The sequence below is a fragment of the Chrysochloris asiatica genome, unplaced genomic scaffold (genome assembly GCF_000296735.1).
Source record: "Chrysochloris asiatica unplaced genomic scaffold, ChrAsi1.0 scaffold00289, whole genome shotgun sequence".
Taxonomy (NCBI): domain Eukaryota; kingdom Metazoa; phylum Chordata; class Mammalia; order Afrosoricida; family Chrysochloridae; genus Chrysochloris; species Chrysochloris asiatica.
Genome location: NW_006408807.1, coordinates 2,478,962 through 2,493,682, shown reverse-complemented (window position 1 = coordinate 2,493,682; position 14,721 = coordinate 2,478,962). Strand labels below are relative to the sequence as shown.

Below are 14,721 nucleotides of genomic sequence, written 5' to 3'. Positions count from 1 at the left end.
GTGTCTTCTTGGGTAATATAGGGAGAGAAAGAGTCCCCTAAAGGTGGAAGGGGGAGCATAAAACAGCAAAACAGCAACAGCCAAGAAACCAGAAAACAACAACAACAAATAGATTGGATATGTAGTCTATAATCACAGAAAGGGGAGAAGAGGGAGAGAAGGAAAAAAAAATCTGTACCTAATATGAGTATGACTTTAATGTCCTCTTTCAGCTTCTTGCCTTCAAAGCTGTCTGATAGATTTCAAGACGTCACTGTTGGTTGTTACGCTGTACCTCAGTATTTAATTTAATTTTCGGCCTGTTTTGTTTTTAAATTCTCTTTCCTTCTCCACTTGCTCAGGCACCCCCTCTGGTTACCAGAATGGAGGTGTGCAAACAGTGGGTGGGGCAATGAACAGATATCAAAAGAAAAAAAAAAAGAAAATCAGAACAAAGCCAAACCGACAAAATGTATTGTCCACCTTTGCTCCAAGGTTCCCATGGCATTTTTCCATGGTGCATCTGCTCCCCAGCTTGGTCTTGCCATTTAATCTCACCCAAGTTATCTGCTTTGGGCCGCCGGGCCTGACAGATTCAAAAGTATGCAATTTCTTACTTTTGCTACAAGTTCCACTAGCTATAAACATTCAAACTTTTAAAATAGTCCTTTTTATGTAGTTCCAAGTTTTGGAGCTCTGCCCTGATTTAACTGGTATTCTGTGGTATTGCTGATGGCGAACCTCACCGCACCTCTACCCTAGCCACCATCAAGCCCCGCCTCTCACCACTCTCTTTTAAGATCTTGCTTAGAAATCCCGTCTGCCAGATATCCAAGTTAATCACTTACAGTTTTTTCCTTTCACCAAACATTTGAATATAATCCAGACAAGTCATATGCTACCGCATGTAAAGCATCACTCTCCCTTCACTTTAAAGTCTCATCAGAAACATACACTAAGCATCAACATTTCTAGCAACGTTCTGTTGTTGGCATCAGTTGATTCTCCATAGGTCTCCTCACTTCTAAATGCTTGCCAGCATTGTATTTGACATACACAATTCTACCAATAATCTCTTCAAAGCAATCTGGGTTTTTACTATTAGAGACATTAAAACTCTTCCAACGTCTACCCATTCCCAATTCCAAAACAGTTCCACATTTTAGGCATGTGTGAGAGTGGCACTCCACACTCAGTATCAAATTCTGTTTTAGATGCCTAGTGCTGCTATCTTTCCACCACTTGCCTGACAGTTTTCTGTACTGCAGTGGCCTGTGTGTTGCTGTGATGCTGGGAACGATGCCATAGGTATTTGAGACACCAGCAGGGTCACCCATGGTGCACAGGTTTCAGCTGAGCTCCCAAAGACAGACTAGGAAGAAGAAGAGACAGACTCCTTCTGAATATTTAGACACTGAAAACCTTACGAATAGCAGTGAAACACTGTCAGCACCAGATGATTGAATATATAAGCATGATGAAGAGCACCAGAATATTGTCAGATATAGTGCTAGAAGATGAGCCCCTCAGGTTGGAAGGCACTTAAAATGCAACTGGGGAAGAGCTGCCGCCTCAAAGTAGGATTGACTGTGATGACACAAATGATGTAAAGCCTTCAGGACCTTCATTTGCTGATGGGGCACAACTCAAAATGAAAAGAAACAGCTGTAAGCATCCATTAATAATTAGAACATTGAAGAGTCAGAGAAACAGAGGAAGACCCCTCAATGAGATGAACTGACGCAGTGACAGCAGCAATTGGCTCAGGCATAGCAGCAATTGTGAGGTTGGCCCACAATTTAATTCTGTTGTGCATAGGATCACTATGAGTTGATACCAACTCGATGACACCTAACAAAACAGCAATAAGTGCTGCTATAGCAGAAATGTTGCAAGTTGGTGACTTTAGCACAAATAACTTTATTTTCTTACAGTTTGTTGATGTTGTTGTTAAGTGCCGTCAAGTTGATTCCAAGGCAGGTGTAAGTCTGAATTCAGAGCACCAGTTCTAAGAGAAATATTTTTCTCTCTTGGCCATGGAGGAAAGTTCTTGTCTTTTACTTCCTGCCTCCTTTCAGATCTCCATGTGGCTTGGCCTCAATCTTCCTCATCTCTGCTCTGCTCCCTTGTTTAATCTCTTTTCCATCTCATGACATAGGTATGCATTCACACATTATCTGAACACTTGCATGCACCACTCATACACATAGACATGGCCTTTTATTCTAATTGTTGTTGTTGTTAAGTGCCATTGAGTCAGTTCCAACCCACAGTGACCCTGTATAGGGGTTCTGAGTAGTGGCTGGTGAGCTTGAACTGTAAGTCTTGTGGTTCAAATCAACCTTACTTTCCAGCGCATTAACCAACAACCCCACAGCAGCACTCCTATATAATTATACTCCTGTATAATTCTAATTACACAGACTATGTGTAATTAGCTGGTTCAAAACTTTGTACCTTAGAATGTTCTTCCTTGCTTCTGTATCTTCTTAACTTCTAAATTCAGTCTTAGAGTCACCTGCTTGGGAATCACATATTGATGCCACCTGTATCCCCTCCCTCACCCCAGCCTGTTCAGACCTCCTCTTTTGTTTCCAAAGCCTTGTGCTTGTCACCATTATACTGATAACCTGACTCCATTAATTAGCTGTGAGCATCTTGAAAACAAGACAATGTTTTATTTATCCTTGTGCCTAACAGAGTGTGGAGCACACACTGAGTAGTCAGTATATATTACTTAGATGAATAACATTCATTCCGAGTCTTAGTCTGGAAATGTGAATTTGATCAAACTGCCCAAATGATTATGATCCTCCTAACCTTATTAAAAGGAGCTCTGGTAGCGTAGTGGTTACGAATCGGGCTGCGAACCGCAAGGTCAGCAGTTCGAAACTACCAGCTGTTCTGTGGGAGAAAGATGGGGCTTTCTGCTCCCGTAAAGATTTACAGCCTCAGAAACCCTGTGCAGGGTCGCTATGAGTCGGAACCGACTCCACGACACATAACAACAACAACAACTACAACCTTATTAAGGAGTCCTGGTGTGGCGCTGTGGGCTAATGCGTCAGACTGCAAAGTCGTTTGAACTGCAGGGTCTGTGGTTCAAGCTCACCAGCTGCTCCTTGGAATCCCTATACAGGGTCACTATGGGTCAGAATCGACTCAACAGCACTTAACAATAACAACAACCTTATTAAATAAGTATCCCAGATCCATAAGTACAGTTACAATCCCCAGAGGCACCCTGGCAAGAAGAAACTTATTCTAATTTCCATCAATAAACACTGAATAAATCCTTAGCAAATGCACTGTGCTTTAAACAGTCTCTAGAACTTGCAGTCTATTTAACATTATGCTGATGCCACCAGACAAGATCAAAGGCCTCACCATTTGCACCTGGTCTCCAGGTGTGCAGAAAAAGCTAGGCTATGTGCAAACCTACTTGTTGAAGTGGCATGGACAGACAAGCAGGGGGCATCCCTGCTCCTTGGCTCAACCTGGAACGATGTGTTGATGGAAGAATACAATCATAACATCTTCATTGTGATATCTGCCAGATTGATGTATAAAAAAAGTATCTTCTTTTAATTTGTATTTCTTCGATTACTAGTATGACTGAGGACTCCATCTCAAAGTGACAATGGTAGGAAAAACAGATTCCAGAGTTCCTAGATGCAGGGTTTTTGTTGTTGTTGCATATTGTTAAGTCAGTTCTGACTTATGGTGACCTTTTGTATCAGGATGGAATTGCCCCATGGGGATTCCTAGTCGGTAAGCTTTATGGGAGGAGACCCTCAGGTCTTTCCTCCCATGGGGTCTCTGTCCTTGAAGCAATCCACTTTCTGTTAGAAGTCTAGTAGTTAACCATTATGTCATCAACACTCCTGATAGAGATAGATCGTCATCCTAAACGTAACCAAAGCTTATTTTTTTTCCTCAGAAAATTGTGTTTTTTTTCCCCAAAACAAGGATACTTATTCCATATGCCAAAAGTAGCAAAAATGAATTTTAGCAATTTCTAGGCAAGCAAAAGATGTAAGAAAGGGGAGATGTAATACAGCTGAGAAGGACTTAAGTGTTCTTTATAGCAGATCCATTCCCAGCCTGGTCCTCGGCCACTTTTTACATGAAGATAAAGGAAATGTTCACAAAACTCTATTATTTACTTCCTCATAAACCTCTCTGGAGCTCAGTCTTCCTACCTATAAAATTAGTACCTTGCATTAAATTGCAGACTACTGATGCTGAAAGGACATCTGAAAGCCCTGGACAGATGTGAACCCTGAGACCTTCTTAAAGAAAGTTCTGGTATGTGTGACCATGAAAATGGAGTATTTTCCTCTAGCTTTAGGTCTGGAGCTTGTAGATTTTCAAGCAATTTCTTTGACATCATACACAATACCACTGTGAATTCTTACTGAGCTGCCCACCTGTCAGTATGATAATATGCCAGCTAGCCCATGTGAAAAAAGGATTGACTTTTTTTCAAGTGATCAATAGAATTATGGCATGAAGAGTTTCTTAATCATGAATAAAACTGGGGACAGAGTCCTCCCAGGAAGAGCACTTCATTTGGGTTCATTTTCCAGTTTTTAAAATGCCATTAATTCCCTACCAGAATAATTTTTTTAGCTGTTAACCCAATTCTCACCAGACATTGCTTCTGATGGTTTGGTTTATTCTGTTTATTTAAGTCTTTCCAAAGGAAGACATCAGGATAGCATATGATTGTGTCTGAGATTATTCTATAGGTACCATGGATGTTGGAGAGAGGATGTAGCATCATGGGAGGAGAGAGGTCTTGGAGGTACAGAGACCAGGGCTGGGACTGTGGCTCTACATCTCACTGTGTGAACTTGAGGAAGCTTTTGTGCCCCTCTGACTCTCATCTGCAAGAGGTTAGAACACAGATAAAGTTTAAAAGGCCTGGCATAGCTGTATTAACAGTGCTGATGTGATTATATCTTAGTGCCACCTTGCTGGAGGGCAAATGGGCTATAAAACCCCTGCCATCAAGTTCATTCCAAGTCATAGCAATCATGTATAGAGTTTTTGAGAATACAAATCTTTATGGGATCAGAAAATCTCATCTTTCTCATGCAGAGCTATTGGTGGGTTGGAACTGTTAACCTTGCAGTTAACAGTCCAATGCTTATCCTAAAGTGCCATCAAAATTTTAAATGCCTGTGTCCTTTGGTTAGTTATTTTATGACCTGAAATTTATCCTATTGGGTTTATTGTGTGTTCAGAGAGACATATGTATGTCAAGCATTTAAAAATGACCTGAATAAATAGAAGACTGGTCAAATAAGTTGTATGTCCATGCAAAGGTAACAAAGGCTACCACGACCAACTGAGCTGAAAGGGATCACATTAGAAGGTCCCAGATAGTGTGGGAGAAAACGTGGAACAAAGGAATAGTCTGAAAAGGTTCATAAGATTAAAAAAAAACAAAACACTCATTTGTCAGTTTGTCATACTATGGTGGCTTTTATGTGATGGCTATAATGCTGAAAGTGAAGAGGACTTAAAATATTTACTGATAAAGATCAAAGAGCACAGCCTTCAGTATGGATTACATCTCAATATAAAGAAAACAAAAAATCCTTACTACTGGACCAATAAACAACATTCTTGTCAATGGGGAAAAGACTGAAGTTGTCAAGGACTTCATTCTTCTTGCATCAATTATCAACACTCACAAAGCAGAAGTCAAGAAATCAAACGATGTATTGCATTAGGCAAATCTGCTGCACAAGACCTTTCTAAAGTGTTGAAGAGCAAAGATGTCAGATTGAGGACTAAGGTGCACCTAACCCAAGCCATGCTATTTTCAATAACCTCATATGCATGCAAAAGCTGAACAGTGGATAAGGAAGACCATAGAAGAATTGATGCTTTTTGGAGGAGAATATTGAAAGTGCCATGGGCTGCCAAAAGAACCAATAGATCCATTTTGGAAGAAGTGCAGCCAGAGTGCTTCTTGGAGGACAAGATGGCCAAACTTCGTCTCTCCTACTTCGGACATATTGTCAGGAGGGGCCAGGCACTGGAGAAGGACATCATGTTTGGTAAGGTGAAGGGTCAGAGAAAAAGAGGAAGACCCCCCAATGGGATGGATTGACCAAGTGGCGGCATCGATGGACAACAGTAGTGAGGTTGGCCCAGGACCAGGCAGTGTTTCATCCTGCTGTTCATAAGGTCGCTATGGGTCAGTACCAACTCGATGGCACCTAACAACAACAACATAATGTTGGAAAACTATGCCACTGGTATTTTAAATACCAGAAGGATCACCCTTGGTGGACAAGTTTCAGCAGAGCTTTCATACTAAGATTAGTAAGAAGGAGAGGCAGACCAGTTCTGAAAGGATGGCCACTGAAAGCATTATGAATAGGAGTGAAACATTGCCAGATACTCTGCCTGAATGTGAGCCCATTGAGTTGGAAGTCACTTAAAATGCAACCAGGGAAGAGCTGCCTCCTCAAAGTAGAGTTGACCTTAATGATACGGGTACAGCAAAGCTTCCTTGATCTTCATTTGCTGATGGGGCACAACTCAAAATGAGAAGATATAGTTGCATGCATGAATTAGATAATCATACAGTTTACTATGCCAGGAATGACAAATTGAAGACAATGGTGACACATTCATCATCAAAAACAGCATTTCAAGATCTGTCTTGAAGAATATTGCTATCTATGATAGGATAATATCCATACATCTACTAGGGAAGACAGTTACTACAACTTTATTCAAATGTATTTAACAATCACTAAAGACAATGATGAAGAATTCTACCAACTTTTTTTGTCTGAAATTGATTAAACATGCAATCAAGATGCATTGATAATTACTGGTGATTTTGCGAAAGTTGGAAACAAAGAGGAAGGGTAGGTAGCTCTTAAATATTGCCTTGGTGATAGAAACCATGCTGGATAAAAACATGCATGATAGAATTTTGCAAGGCCAATGACTTTATTCACTGTAACTATCTTTTTTTTAACAATATGCATTATGACTATATGTGTGGACCTCACCAGATAGAATACACAGGAATCAAATTGACTACATCTGTGGGTAGAGGTGATGAAGAAGCTCAATATTATCAGCCAAAAACAAAGTCAGGGACTGACTGTGGAGCAGGCCATCAACTGTTCATATTCAAGTTCATGCTGAAGCTGAATAAAATTAAAATAAGTCCTATAGAACCAAAATATCACCTTTAGTATACTTGAATTTAGAAACCATGTCAAGAATAAATTGCACACTAATGACTGAAGACCAGAGGATGTGTAGTATGACAACAAAGACATAATACATGAAAAAAGCATAAAAAGACAGGAAAGAAAGAAAAGACCTAAGTGGATATTAGAGGAGACTCTGAAACTTTTCTTGAACATAGAGATGCTAAAATGACTTGTAGAAATCATGAAGTAAAAGAGCTAAACAGAAAATTTCCAAGGGAAGCTCAAGAAGACAAAGTAAATTATCATAATGAAAAGTACGAAGACCTGAAGTCAGAAAACAAAAAGGAAAGAACATGCTCAGCATTTGTCAAAGTTGAAAGAACTGAAGGAAAAATCAAGCCTGAAGTTTCCATATTGAAGTATTCTATGGACAAAATATTGATTAAGGCAGGAAGCATCAAAAGAAGATGGAAGCAATACACAGAATCTCTGTAATAAAAATAATTGGTCAACGTTCAACCATTTCAAGAAGTAGCACATGATCAAGAACCAATGGTATTGAAGAAAGAAGTCCAATGTGCACTGAAGACAACAGGGCACCAGGTATTGACAGAATACAAATTGAAATGTTTCCATAAACTAATACAATGCTGGAGGTACTCACTCATCTTTGCTTAGAATAGAAAAGATCCATAATTGTGCCCAGTCCCAAAAAACAAAACATGGCACAACAGAATGTGTAAATAATTGAACAATATTATTAATATTACATGTAAGTAGAATTTTGCTGAAAATAATTTAAAAATGGTTGCAGCTGCCAGAAATTTAAGCTGGATTCAGAAGAGGACATAGAATGAGGGATATCATTGCTGATGTCAGATGGATCTTGGCTGAAAGCAGAGAATATCAAAAAGATATTTGTGCTTTATTGACTATGTAAAGGTATTTGACTGTGTATTTAAAACAAACAATGGATAACAGCGGGAAGAATTAGAATTCCAGAACACATAACTGTGCTCATAAGAAGTCTGTACATAGACCAAGAGGTGGTCTTTTGAACTGCATAAGCTGACACTGAATGGTTTAAAATCAGAAAGTGTGTGTTTAATGGTTGTATCCTTTCAATCATATTTATTCAATTTGTCTATTGAACAAGTCTTCTGAAAATCTGGGTTATTTGAAGAACGTGGCATCAGGATTGGAGAAAGACCTGCAACATAAAGATATCACAACCTTGCTTGCTGTCAACAAAGAGGACTTGAAGTACTTATTGATGAAAATCCAAGACTAGAGCTTTCAGTATGGATTATAACTCAGTGTAAAGAAAATGAAAATGCTCACAACTGGACCAACAAATAACATCATGAAAAATGGAAACAGATTTAATTTGTCAGCAATTTAATAAAAAAAAAATTTTTTTTAAGTTTTTATTGTGAACTGAGTGATAGTTTACATGGGGGGACATCAGTTTTACAATCATCTTATCATATTCATTTCAGTGCAATGATTACAATCGTATTCGTTTCATTGCAATGATTACAATCCCCTGCATGCTTCATCATTGAACAGTGTTTACTTCTATTCCCTCTGTTGTTTTTGTTGTTGTTTTGGATGTGCACAAAAACACTCAAGAATATGCAATCATTCAAACAGCCAAAGGGCACACCCTGCAAGCCTGCCCCCAGGCTGCCAGCACACCTCCCCTATCCCTCCATGAGTCTAGAGTCCTCATCTGCTCTGTCTCTCCAGGTCATCATCAAAGATTTTATTTTACTTGAACCACAATCAACACTCATGGAAGCAGCAGTCAAGAAATCAAACAGTATATTATTGCATTGGGTAAATCTGTTTCAAGAGACCTCTTTAAAGGGTTAAAAAGCAAAGATTCACTTTAAGAACTAAGGTACACCTGACCCAAGCCAGGATATTTTTGATCATCTCAGATGCATGTGGAAGCTGGGAATGAATGGGAAGGACTGGAGAAGAAGCGATGTTTGAATGATGGTTTTGACAAAGAATAATAAAAGTACCATGGACTGCCAGAAGCAAAACCAGACCTGTTTTAGAAGAAGGATGGCTGGATTGCTCCTTAAAAGTGAGGATGACAAAATTTCATCTCTTGTAGTTTGGACCAATCTCTGGAGAAAAACATCTCTTGTAGTTTGGACCAATCCCTGCAGAAAAACATCATGGTTGGCTATGTGGAGTGTCAATGAAAAAAAAAAAAAAAAAAAAAAAAGACCCTTAACGAGATGGATTGGAACACTGGCAGCAAAAATGGGCTCAAACATAACATTTGTGAGGATGGTAGAAGACTGAGCAGTGTTTCTGTCTATTATACATATGGTCACTGGAAGTTGGAAGTGACTCAACAGCACCTAAAACATTCAGAAGAATTAGCAACTTCGTAAGAAGTGATTTGGAATGCTGTCCAGTAAGTATTGTTAAGGTAAAAAACTAGATGCAGTACAAAAGCATGTAAATGTACTATTTTGGGATTATTTTGTTTTGCTTTTAAGAATGTGTATGGTGGTGGTGGTTATGTCCTATGGAATTGGTTCAGACTAATAGCAACCCTGGTTGTAAATCTTTATGGAAACAGAAAGTCTCATCTTTCCCCTGTGGAGTGGCTGGTAGATTTGAATAAAATATATTAACATGTTCATAGAATCTCTTAGGAAGTATATACAATAAACTGATGAGGATGGAAGCTAAGGAGTGCCTACCACATTGTTGTCTGAGTATCAAAGTAGACATTTTTCTTCAACTCTTTCCTGTTTTATTCCTATCACTCTTTTTGTCTGCTTCATAGAAGTTCCTGCCAATCCTACCTCTTCTTTTCCAGATACACCCACTTTTCTTTTTGTCCACTCTGTGGTCATATCCTCCATTAGACCATTAAAATAGCCAAAGGGCTATTTTCACACTTAGACCTTTCCAATCCATTTATACCAGTATGACCTTTTAGAAACAAGACCTCTCACCCCATGTGTTTTCATTGCAATGGTTTTACAAAGGTATGTAAGACCTCATATAACCTGAGTATTCCTACAAATCTGAGAACAGCCTTGTCTTTTCAAAACTGATCTCTTTTCTGTTCCACAAACATGTCCTTCCTGCCCTTAGACTCTGAATTGTTCATCCTCTGTCCCTGGAATGTTCTCCTAATTTTTCTATGGCTGCCTCATTTCCATTCTTCAAGTATCAGCATCTATCTAAAATGGTATCTTCTCCAAGTTTCTCTGCCCTCTTGTTGATTGTTGCTGAGTCGGCTCCAATTCAGGGCAACCTCATGTATAACCAAACAAAATGCTGCCCCATCCTGTGTCATCTTCATGATTGTTGATAGTGTCAAGTTTATTGCTGCCCTCTGTTTTAGTTTAGTGGATGGCTTTAACAAACATAAATGTGTTTTCTCACAGTTTGTTGTTGTTGTTGTTAAGTGCCGTCGAGTCAGTTCCGACCCATAGCGACCCTGTACAGGGTTTCCGAGGGTGTAAATCTTTACGAGAGTAGAAAGCCTGATCTTTCTCCCTCGGAGAAGCTGGTAGTTTCGAACTGCTGACCTTAAGGTTCGCAGCCCGATTCGTAACCACTAAGCTACCAGAGCTCTTCTCACAGTTTAGAAGGCTCCATATAAGTTCAAATTCAGCTTGAGAGGAAGACTTTCTCTGTTGGTTCTAGGGGAATTTCTTTGACTCCTTTAAACATCTGTGGGCTCGGTATTCCTTGGGGATTTCCATGTGTTTTGGCTTTTATCTTCCCTTAGGTTTAAGAGGTTCCAGGTAAAGAGATCCTGGGTCGAAAAGACATATTTCACTCCCAGCTCTTCTTTTTTATGTATTTTTTAACTTTTTATTATGAATCAAGTGAAGATTTGGAGACTAGATCACCAGATTTACATTCTTCAAATCATAGACTTTGTTTCAGGGGATTACAATCCCCTCAATGTATCATCTCTTATCCCACTTCCTCGCTGTGAGTCTTGTTTTCATTCCTTCTTCTTTCCCAAACCTTCCCATTGCCCTTGGGTAAATGCTGCCCTTTTGATCTTGAATGGTGACTGTTCCACGGTGCTTGCCCCTCACTAGTGTTCTTCTTCCCCCTGTATACCTATTCAGTTCCAGACCTGAAGAGTGACCACGGGCCATTGTATCAGGGTTCCAAGGGTCTCTATCTGACCAATAACCCTGATCTTTTTTTGATTTTGGGTTTTGTTCTACATTTTCTCCATTCTATCCAGAAACTTCTAGTGTGATCCCTTTTAGAGCAGTTGATCATGGTAGCTGGACACCATCCAGTTCTTCAGGTCTCAGGGTCATGAAGACTGATGCCCACATGGTCCATTAGTCCATTAAACTAATTGTTTCCTGGTGTCTTTAATTTTCATCACTTTTCTTTCCTCTGGACAGAGACCAATATTTGTACTTTAGATGGCCAATCATGAGATTTGTTTTTGTTTTTGTTCTTGAAACTTTTTTACTATGAATTGAGTGAAGAGATCATCAGTTTTATACTTAACAAATCATACCCTTTGTTTCATCCCAATGATTGTAATCCCTTCCATGTCAGTCATGAACTTTTGGGATCCCAGTCACTACTCACAAAGTAACCTGTAGAAAATTAACTCTGACATATGGTATGCCAATTGAGCATGGTATCCCCTATCCAACTCTTCTCTCTTGGTAGTACTGTACTCCTTCCATCTCTATTCACTTGTTTAATCTTTTATATTGACAAAGAAATTGACTCAACAGCCAACCTAATCCTGTATATTATTTCCTGACTCATTAACATAACTGCTTCTAATCCTATCTCATTAACATCCTTGTTGATGTTGTCAAGTATCTTCAAGTCAGTTCCTAGTGACACTGTATAGAGTTTCAAAGGAGTCTCTGGTGGGTTTGAACTGCCTGCACTTTGATTAGCAGCCCAGTGCTCATCCTACAAAGCCATACCAGGACTCCATTAACATCATAGAGGTTTGGATATATAGCAGTAAGGTGATTAGATTAGACCACAAAACAAAGGATAATTATTTAATACTGAGAATCATGGACTAATCAACTTGACACTTATTTGGGGGAACACTATTCAATCCATGACACGCACCAACTGAAGCTACTCATCTTCCAGATCTGTATTGGATAATACTGTGTTGTTATCCATAAGGTTTTCATTGGCTTTCTTTCTAACTAGACTGTTTTAATCTGGAAACTCTGCTGAAACCTATGTACCATGGATGATTCTGCTGGCATATGAAATACCGATGATATAGCTTCCAGCATCATAGTAACATGTCATCACCATATGACAAACTGACCGATGGGTAGTGACCCTCCTTATTATCAACCTGATTTTTCTCTTTCCGCATATATCATGACTTTCAATTACTCATTGATTGGTAGCTTTATTTTTTAATAAATCATTGAAAATCATGATACATGGTAAAACTTGATTGGTATATAGAGTCCTGGTGTGGTGATGTAGGATAAGCACTGGACTGCTAACTGCCAGGTCAGTGGTACAAACCCACTAGCTGCTCCTTAGAAACCCTACAGGTTCTATATGAGTCTGAACTGACCTGGTGTCACTTAACAACATTGGTTGGTATGTATCCATCTTTCCACATTGGATTTTAAGCTCCATTAGAGTAAGGTTCTCGATTATCTTGCCCACTATCTATTGTCCATGCCTCCCACAGGACCTGAACATAGTAAGTGCTAAATTAATAATTACTGAATCGATGAATGTCAAGATGAATGAATGAATTGTAAATGAGTCCACCTTTGACTCTTTGGCTCCCAGGAGGATGTAAGTGTCAGCTCCTCTGAAGAAAAGTTGAAGAAGGAGAGACCCAGGAGAGCCAGCTTCCTGCTGCAGGCTTCATTACAGGAACCAAGACTCTTATATGTTCTAATTTAGGAACAGGTTGTCCTGACTGGCCCCATATTCTAGTGGTTGATGCTCATATTGAAACAAAACCCTTGGTAAATCTTTGCTTTCTGGTTGGACACTGGCTGTGACTCATTTCATTTCATCTAGAAGTTGCATAAGTAGATTTGAGGGCTTGTTTTCCAGGTTTCACCACTAAGATTTCATAATTGCTCAAAGGTAAACAGGGGAGGTTAGATCCAATCCCAGGTTCTACTTATTAGGTGGCTGCTCCTTGGTGAAATCAAAACTTTTAAAAAAAAATCTCTATAGTCATAAAATGTACCTCACCCAATTGTAAAGGTGTATTGTTTAACACATGGCAAGTGTTTATGTCTATCATAAAGTAGGTAGTGAAAAAAAAAAAATCTTCTTTTGTATAACTGAAAGAAATTAGCACGTCCTTTCCTGGAGACGATGTTGCTCTTACTCATGGTCCTTCCCAGTCCATTCTCTAGATTTCTATAATTCACTTAGTCATGCATGTATTCCTTCAGGCATTTACTTAGCCAGCACCCATTCAGGATTTTGGATGCACTCTTTGGCCAAGACAATCAGTGTCAGGAAGACAGTTCTGAGTCAGAGATGACATGAGGGAGTGAGGGAAGCAGGACTTGGACGTTTGGGAAGTGAAATCACAGTTCAGTTACAACAAAAGGCTCAGCTAATTTCACAGGGAGCTTTAAAACTAGATAAGCCCCCAGAGTTGACTTGAGTTGAAGCAAGAGGGCAGACTTTCATATTTGAAATGTTTTGAACATATATTGAGAAGGGGATGTGACCTTGGACCAGGTGCTTTCTACAGTGGGGGCAATTCTGGAAAATTGCATACATTTCCAGCAACTGGGGGAATGCGTGTGTCAGTCCTCAAGGTAGGATCTAGGCAGATTGCTGTATATCTTCACACACGCCTCAGAATAGCTTTGATGTGTAGAAACAATTATTCATGTATTAAACTTATGATTCTAGGCAGGTCTGGGTACTAATCTCAGTCCAGCCACTTACCAGCTGGTTCCTGAATAAGCCCATCTACCTCTGAAACTAAGAGGTCCTGTGTACCTTGGCAACTTTCCTCACTATTGATTGCAAAATAGTTTGCATGGTTTGGATGGTCTTAAAGAGGGAGAAAGAAAAGCACTATACCTAATGCAATAGAAATAATTCTACCTCACACTTCTTGATTGGGTGTCATGGATTGGGTAGATTAGATAATTACACAAGCTGCTGTGTGTCATGTTGGCTAATGTACAAGCTACAAAGAGTTGTGGTGCTTTTGAAAAACCACATGGTTACTCTTATAATCCTTACTAGAACATCCGAATGGCAAATAAGTCCTAGACTCTATCCTCCAGTGTGGGCACAGATCATGGATGTATGGCTTAACTCTGACATTCTCTCCTCCTAGGTGTCACTGAAGTACTCCCTCGTGATTGTGCAAGGACATCTGGTCTCAGAAGGGGTCCTTCTGTTTGGACAGCAGCACTTCTACATCTGTGAGAACTTCACACTGTCTCCCATGGGTGACGTCTACTGTACTCGCCACTGCTTATCCAAGTGAGTCCTCCTTTTCACCCAGCAGATTCTTCCTTGAGTCCTACACTTCCAGCTCACTGCTGCA

At 39.6% G+C, this 14,721-nt stretch overlaps 1 protein-coding gene across 1 annotated transcript in view; it reads left to right on the top strand.

The window, feature by feature from the left end:
- The window catches only part of WDFY4 (WDFY family member 4), a 561,873-nt gene that overhangs the window by 371,910 nt on the left and 175,242 nt on the right, over positions 1 to 14,721 (top strand). The window contains exon 43 of the mRNA XM_006874619.1: positions 14,509 to 14,657. Coding sequence (XP_006874681.1) covers positions 14,509 to 14,657 — 149 coding nt within the window. The remainder of the gene's footprint in view (positions 1 to 14,508; positions 14,658 to 14,721) is intronic.